The sequence below is a fragment of the Homalodisca vitripennis genome, unplaced genomic scaffold (assembly GCF_021130785.1).
Source record: "Homalodisca vitripennis isolate AUS2020 unplaced genomic scaffold, UT_GWSS_2.1 ScUCBcl_68;HRSCAF=904, whole genome shotgun sequence".
Taxonomy (NCBI): domain Eukaryota; kingdom Metazoa; phylum Arthropoda; class Insecta; order Hemiptera; family Cicadellidae; genus Homalodisca; species Homalodisca vitripennis.
The window spans coordinates 303,271-312,259 of NW_025776192.1; the positions used below are offsets into that span (position 1 = coordinate 303,271).

Genomic DNA, 8,989 nt, shown 5'->3' on the forward strand with positions numbered 1-8,989 from the left:
TATTCGTGACGTAAATAATTAGGTATGTGGCTCTAATTGTAATTTGCAATGCGGTGTAATAAAAAAAGTAAAAGAAATTAATTAATGACAAGCCATCCTGATCAAAAAGGGAATCTCATGACCGACGTGGAAGGAGAAGTTTCTGGCTGAGGAGCAGAACGAAGAAGGAGACGAGCAAGGTTGGTAGAGAGACCCTCTACCAACCTAGAGAGACGAGAACAACGCCTTGTGAGGCGAGAACGGTACCACTGAGCCACTTTGATCGCATTGTATTAATGGTACTCTCATTAGGTCACAGTGATAAGTTTTATCATAGAACACGCACTGTGACGAGTGTCATCTTTTCATCTAGTCAGTGTTATTATTAAGTGGACATTGGGAAACATAGACATTATCACACTGTCAGTTCTACTGTTTTATTAAGGTTTTCTTGTGTTATCGACTATTTACGATCAGCTGAACCAAACATAATTGTTGTCACTAACAATTCTTACAATTTTACGCCTCATCCTTCTCCTTTACGTTAGTGTTTCCAAAAGTGTAAATATATTTTTATATCATGTCTTTTGTTTGTCTCCTTTTGCTTTTCGAACTTCCTTATTTGTATGTCTCTTTTTGGTTTTGTTAACCTGTTTAGATGCTTGATATCAAATACGGGTATATATTATATAAATATATAAGTAAAATAATGGTTGTATTCACACACATTAAAGAAAACATATGTTCATAATCTACACAGTAATAATCAAATTTTTTGAATACATTTACTGAAATACTATTAAATTATACTGAAATTATAATAAAATAAAGAATAAATTTATTAACATGAGTTAAATTGGACAATAATCCTTGAATTTAAATAGACGGATTTTATACGAGTCTTTGGAAAAAAAGAATTAATTTGTATAGTATAGTATTGTATAGTAATCTAAAATATCGTTTATTCTTTTTTGTTGTTAATCAAACTCTTTTATCCTTATTGGCCTATGGAACAGAGGATTCTGCATTATCTTCTAATCTCGATCTTGATCTTAATTCTCAATTGCTTTTTCCATCTTCTAATATAAGGCTATAAAGGGAAGAATTTATGTCAAGTAAATTAGAAATGTATTACTGACCACTCAAATTGGGTGCTTTTTTGCAGTCTTGTTGCAAAGTACTACTCAATATTGTATACATAGTCAAATTAAGAATTTCACAAAATCAATTTATTACACTAATGCTTATCCATCACAGACGTGAATATGCTCTTTTGCTATATTTTGTCATTTAAAATTATAGCCTGCCCTAATTTATTCGCCTACAATATATTACAGTTTATACAGGGTGAGTCAGAAATATGGTAAAATATTTTAAGACGTGATTTTAGAGCTAAAAATAAGAAAAAAATGTTATATAAAGGTAGGTCCGGAAACGCTCCATTACTGAGTAATGGGTGGCGAAAGATTTTGCTTTGTTTTCAGTTCACCTGGTGAAATTAAGTGATTCTGGAAGGGTTTGTTCTTACTTTTTAACTCAAATAAGATGGATGTATAAAGAAAATCACCTGAAAAATCAAATAAAACCATTCTAGAGGTTGTAGTGTGAACAGTTTTTGAGAAAAAGTATGAAATTTGCCAAAAATCGAATAACAAAAAACAACGTCTTAAATGTTTGATGTCGACTAACATTGTTAAATGACCAATTAACAAATTGTTTTTCCTAATACAGATTGTAGAGAATTTAATTCTGAAAACATCCATAATAAACAAAGTTAACTAAATGTGTAAAAAAGTTATGATATTGACTCCTCACGTATCACACTACACAGCAAAACTTTTGCTGTTTTATAATAAGGAATGAGTATCTGATTGGTAACAGCTGGTGAAAAATAAATATTTTTAGTTTAAAATTGTATTTTTTAATACAATAAACATCTACAATCACTTTTAGTCTCACAGGAAGATTAAAAAGGATGCTCTAAATGACCTCCATTGTTCAAAATGCACGCGTTAAGGCGTCTTCCCATAAAGTTTCGGACCCGTTCAAAAACTCCAGGTGTCTGCTTAATGGTTTCTATTCCATTAGAAACGTTTAATCGGAGTTCTTCAATGGTATCTATTGGGGAAGAGTAAACTAATGTTTTTAAATGTCCCCAAAGGTAAAAAAGTCCAAAGGATTTAAGTCCGGTGATCTTGCTGGCCATGAAACTGGTCCACCTCGGCCTATCGATTGATTTGTGAAACTCTCATTTAGGTGTCCACGAACAGCCAGAGAGTAGTGCGCAGGTACCCGTCATACATAAACCACATGTTTTGGCGCAAATTCAGAGGTACATCATCAAGCAGGTTAGGTAGCTCGTCTCTTAAAAAGTTCAAGTACACCACGCCATTATGCCTGGGAGGAAGCACGAATACGACAAAATGATCTGCTAAGATTCCAACCCAAACATTTACTGAAAACTGATGTTGTGGGCGATTAGGTTTGATAGCATGAGGATTTATGTCTGCCCAAATGTGGTTGTTATGGAAGTTAATGATAGCTGTTCTTGTAAAGTGAGCCTCATTGGTAAACAAAATTGTATTCAAAAAGTTTGGATCAGCACATTTTAACAGAAGCCATTGACAAAAACAACATGGGGAGCGTAGTCTTGTGGCAAAAGAGTTGCTGGAACATGGAGTTGCTTGGACATGCTGGAAGTGGTATGGGTGTAACTGGTACTCGTGTAGTATTCTCCGAATACTAGAATGGCTGACATTGAACTGTAGTGACAATTCTCTAGTGCTCTTTTCAGGATAATCAGAAATTTTATTAAGAACCAACTCTTCTAATTCAACAGTCCTACATGATCAAGCGATGCCTGCATCACTATGCTCCGAAGACTTCAAAGAACGTGTTTCAGATAGGCGTTGATGAACAGTGGTAAAAATCTTGCGCTTTGACACCTGCGGTTAGGAAAGTTCTCTTGCTAGACAGACGTCTTGCTGCAGTACTATTGCAGCGTCCCAAACCATTCATTAAAATGCATGTCTTCTAAATCAGAGTTTGAATACAGATGAATATTACCTTCCATTTGTAATAAATGAAACACACAGCACAAAATCACTAATAAAATGGATGGAAATAACTGGTTAAATACTTAACACGAGCACATAGTATCTTTACAGTTTGCTGTTTTGTTCAACAATGAAGTGACATAATTATGTTATCTAATAATAAATTCCAAGCTGATTATTTATTATTTAAAAATGTTTAAACAGTTGTTGTTTGAATAATTAATTATTACCCGCTGTTACCAATCTGATATTCATTCCTTATTATAAAACAGTAAAACGTTGCAGTGTAGTGTAATACGTGAGGAGTCAATTTCATAAATCTTTGACACATTAAGTTAACTTTTTTTATTATGGTTGTTTTCAGAATTAAATTCTCTACAATCTGTATTAGGAAAAACAATTTGTTTATTGGTCATTTAACAATGTTATTCGACATCAAACATTTAAGACGGTGTTTTTGTTATTCGATTTTTGGCAAATTTCATACTTTTTCTCAAAAACTGTTCACACTACAACCTCTAGAATGGTTTTATTAAATTTTTCAGGTGATTTTCTTTATACATCCATCTTATTTGAGTTAAAAATTAAGAACGAAAACCCTTCCAGAATCACTTAATTTCACCAGGTGAACTGAAAACAAAGCAAAATCTTTCGCCAGCCATTACTCAGTAATGGAGCGTTTCCGGACCTACCTTTATATAACATTTTTTTCTTATTTTTAGCTTTAAAATCACGTCTTAAAATATTTTACCATATTTCTGACTCACCCTGTATATAATATATATATATATATATATATATATATATATATATATATATATATATATATATATATATATATATAGCAAATGTGGTACCAGTGCTCTTTTATATAAAACAAGAAGTAATAATTAGGGAGTATACAGACTACCAAAAATTGTGTGCGTAAAATTGTTTCTAAACAATCATCTCCCTTTCTTATATTCTTGACGTAAATAATTAGGTATGTGGCTCTAATTGTAATTTGCAATGCGGTGTAATAAAAAAAGTTAAACAAATTAATTAATGACGAGCCATCCTGATCAAAAAGGGAATCTCATGACCGACGTGGAAGGAGAAGTTTCTGGCTGAGGAGCAGAACGAAGAAGGAGCAACGAACTATACTACTGGAACGCGCGCTGGGCTACAGAACCGGGCCGAAATCCGGGGTTGCGTCTGACGTTTGCAGGCGCTCGGAGTGGGCAAGAACACGCTCCGCGTACAAGCAGGCTATGCAGTTTTGCTTTCGCGGCATTTTAAATCGCCCTGTAGCCTCTAATATGATTAAATTTTACAACATAATTTTCTAACATCTGTTGTTACACAGCGTTTTTTCTTAAGCATTTGAGGTGTATGTTAAATTACTATAAACAATAACCTGTAATCGTTATCAAATTACCGTAGGCTACGACAGTAACTAACACAACAGGAACCAGATATAGTCTAGGTAAAATAGTAGGCTACATGTTTTCTTATTACTTGTGGTATATTTCAATTCATGTCACAAACAATTCACAAACATGATAAACTTAGTCTAAGTGTTGGAAAACAAAATCATTTTATTAAGTTTTTGTCTTATGCCCAAGTTAGATTTCTTCGTCACATGCAAGGTTTTTTGTTTTGCAATGTGATGAGATATTATTTTCAAAAACAATTGAGTTACAGATTTTATTAACAATAATTCATGGCTTCCAGTAAATTCATCGTTACTTAAATGTCCTTTGAATACACTACCTGTTAAATGGTTACAAACTCTCATTGTTAAATTTACAGTAGTCAAATTAGTCTCAGATAGCTTGAGCAAATAGGCATATTTAACAACCTTTAATACATCCTCACTTGATCTGATTAATTTGCCCTTAGATTTAAAATCAGTAAGGCGTGTATATGTTCTAAGATCAGAATCATTAGCATGGAGTACATAACAACAATCTTTACATTTGATTTGTTTCTCTCCATTCGTCTAACAATGACTCCACAGATATAATACAAGATTTTCATCCTTAAAACTAGAGTCATCATAATTTTCCATTACACATATGGCGCTCTCAATTTCACTCTCGTCATCTATGTCATCTACAACACATAAACCATGGCCTAACTCAAGAAGGCCTAAGTGTGAGTTGGGGTCAAACTCAAGACAGTTGGAATTTTCAGATGCCCTGACACTGTTCCTAAACATTAGTTGCCTTACTGCCCAAGTAAACTGTTTTGTATTAGGATTGTCATTATTCCCACCCCTACTTCTAATACAGGAGAAAAATAATTCCAGGTGGTCTTGACTAAATTTGTATGACAACGAGTATTTAAAATCCTCTAAAACTAACAATCTGTCTCTTAAAATACAAAAACTCTTAATATTACTTAGAAAACCTAAAGCGAACGTCTTCCTTGCATGATTTAAAATTGATTGTCCTCCAATTTTAAGTTTTGACAAATAGTTGTCTGCTTTTTTAAGCATTAAATCATCATTTGCTTTGTTTTCTAGTTTCATCGGGCCCTTGTAGCCTCTTCCAAATGGATCCCTACTGTTCATAAAATCGAAAAGATTGTCAACTATTCTTAAAAATTCTACAGTTGCTAGACAATCTGAATCTGAGAACTGTGGATGTTCTTTAATGTTCAAATATTGTAAAGCGTCTGCTACGCTGGAACTAATAGTCTGTGCAGCTACCTTTACATTCATTTTTCTATTTTTGTAGAAAACATGTTTGTCTGATAATTTGTTTACACATTTTCAGACCTAGCTTGTTCTGTAAATTATTAAGATCCTCTATATACTTAAAACAAATTCTCCCTGACTCGGAGTCTATAACCTTTATGTCCGCTAGTGCATTTCTTGCTAGTTTTAACATGTGTGGAGGATCCAAAATGGCACAAATATCGTAATTCATAGTATCGAGTTTGAAAAATGGCGCTTCAGGGAACTTACAACCTAAATGTTTCAATGCGCTAAGATTCGTGCTGGTTCCGTCAAAGGTCACGCTCTGTACATTAACGCCCACTTCACTTAGTTTAACTATAGCCACTTTAATTAGCTGCGACAGAAAAACTGATGAAGTTTTATTTACATAAAAATACCCTACGATACATTTAAAGTGGCCTCTCAAAGAAACAATTTGAAATACTAAAGCTTCTGTAGCAATCTCCTCGTTGTTGTCTATTTTGAATCCTCCAACATCTACATATCCTACATTTTTCCCTAGTTGCTCGTCATAAACTATCTGCTTTCTAATGCTCATGGAATCGAATACCAAACTTACATTTCTTAGGTGCTCCTGTTCCTTAACATTATGTCTTAAATACATGAATACCTCCTCCAAAAACCCTGGACAACAATTAAATTTTGAAATCCATTTTCTTAATGTGGCAGGATGTGGTAAAATTAAATTTGAAGCCCGCAAGTATCTATAAGCTTTTGGTGAATAAAAATATAGTGTTAAGGCAAACTCCTTAACACTTTCTGTGAAAGTATGTTTGTTTTTACTTTTTCCTTTGTTTTTTCAGGCTACTCAACAATAACTCGAAAGGCAACCCTGTAAAGTTGTTTTCTACAATTTCGATTAACGAATCTGGTGCTTTAAATTTGTTTTTCAAATTTGAAATCAATTCTTTCATTGACCTTAATTTACAGTCCCTTCTTTTTAATTTTTGCTTTAGAGCTTTAACCTTCCGGCGCAATAGCACTTTTCTGGGAGATAGAGATGTGGATGGTGATGCAGTTTTCCGCTTATCCTAGAATCATTAGCATTGAATTAATTACAACAATTAAAATTATTGTAATTATCATTCGTGAATTTATTAAAATTATTAACCCAAACTTATTAAAAAAAACATTTGTATAAGAACCCCACTCCAATTCATGAGACATTTTTATCTAGCCGCATCCTCTAAAAAAAACCTTTTACGTGATGTCCGTGTCTATGTCTACCAACGAACTATACTACAGCTTACCGGTGTTTGATGTAGGCCAACTGTTGATTTTTGCTCGTTTGGTGTGGAAACTGACTGGTCGTGTTCCAACGGCAGCAGCAGAACCTCAAAAAATACAACAAAAATGCTGTTAGATTAACCTGCGTTGAATATAGCCCTATCGCAGCAAAATTGCAGACAATAAAAACAATAGAACATTATAACTGAGGTTTGCGGCAACAAGGCTGGCTTAAAATTTGTTTATAGTTTTTATATCAAATAAAAAATACTTACAATAGTATTAATAGAATAATAACAATTTAATATAATGATTTTATGTTTTTTAACACTGTGCAGGGGAGCAAAGTAGTTTTTACGTTCTTTTAAAAATTATGTTTATCATATTACACATTTGCTTTTTGATTCTGACAACACAAATAATTATGTTAAACTTACCGATGACATAGACGTGTTGGCTTCAAATCGAAGATCTGCACTAGGTGGCTGAATAGGTACGGGTAACTTCTTTTTGATGACAACCCTCCTCTGTTTTTTTGGCGGTGGTTGGATATTTGATGGAAAGTCAAACAATGTCGGAATTGCTTCATTTTTTAGTCTTTTCTTAGTTGTGTTTGGTAAAACTAAATGAAAATCGTCTTCTTTGAAATGTTTACCACACAGAACAGTATGTTTTGTTGGTTTGAATTTCTTTCTTTTCAATGCAATAATCCATTTTTTTTAAAAGTTTGTCATCATCCAACGGAAAGCTAAAACATAAAAAGTCTGTATAATTTACTGAAAAAATCAAAACATAACAATAATTCTGAAGTACATAAAACAAATGTTTTAGTTTCGTACTGGATTGGAATTTGGTGCATAGTGTAAAAAGGCTAAAATCTACTTTAAGAATAGATAGGCTAACTTGGAACAACTCTCTTGAGTAATTGGATTTTTAAATTGTTTACAGAAATATCAAATTATAGTTTTAAAAATATAAAAATATATTTTTGACTAGCGGATAATCAGTCTTACACATAATTATTTATTTATATACCATCAACAGTCGTACTTACTGAACTATTTCTGTTAGGTCCTAATAATCTTGCAAGTTTATGAAACAAGTATAAAATACAACATATCATGTTACAATTTATAATTGCTAAATGTATTACTATGGTTAAAAATGTTAAGTCCTTACTTGTGAAAAGAAGTGTTGCAGCCTTTACTCCATCTCGAAGTACAGTTGTACGCAGCACAACTCTTTACCATTGTTAAAAAGCATCTCGAATATAAAACAAATTTGTAACTCTTAAACACCTATTAAAACGATTAAAATAATAATTGACTTTAAAACGATTAAAAATAACAATTGACCTTCTCGTAGCAGACGTTGAGACAGACTGAAGTAAAGTATGTCCAATGATGAGTTCGTGTTGTGACATGAAAAGTTCATGTTGTGACATGTAAAAGCGGGTTACCTGTGTAGTCGATTAGTGCGGTTGAGTTCTTGCCCACTCCGAGCGCCTGCAAGTCTATGGATACTCCCGCAGCACACGGCTGTGTGTGCCCGGAAAACATAGTACAGGGCTTATGGACAGCGCGCGTTCCAGTAGTATAGTTCGTTGAGAAGGAGACGAGCAAGGTTGGTAGAGAGACCCTCTACCAACCTAGAGAGACGAGAACAACGCCTTGTGAGGCGAGAACGGTACCACTGAGCCACTTTGATCGCAGTGTATTAATGGTACTTTCATTAGGTCACAGTGATAAGTTTTATCATAGAACACGCACTGTGACGAGTGTCACCTTTTCATCTAGTCAGTGTTATTATTAAGTGGACATTGGGAAACATGGACATTATCACACTGTCAGTTCTACTGTTTTATTAAGGTTCTCTTGTGTTATCGACTATTTACGATCAGCTGAACCAAACATAATTGTTGTCACTAACAATTCTTACAATTTTACGCCTCATCCTTCTCCTTTACGTTAGTGTTTTCAAAATGTAATATATTTTTATATCATGT

General features: G+C 33.5%; 1 protein-coding gene across 1 annotated transcript; it reads right to left on the reverse strand.

Moving 5' to 3' along the window:
* Positions 1-6,558: 6,558 nt before the first annotated feature.
* On the reverse strand, positions 6,559-7,687 carry LOC124370246. Its single transcript, XM_046828535.1, has 3 exons — positions 7,422-7,687; positions 7,008-7,091; positions 6,559-6,788 (listed from the first exon to the last, which is right to left on the reverse strand). Exons 1-3 carry the CDS (start codon positions 7,571-7,573, stop codon positions 6,710-6,712), a joined length of 315 nt encoding a protein of 104 aa, XP_046684491.1. The 5' UTR covers positions 7,574-7,687; the 3' UTR covers positions 6,559-6,709.
* Positions 7,688-8,989: the final 1,302 nt, after the last annotated feature.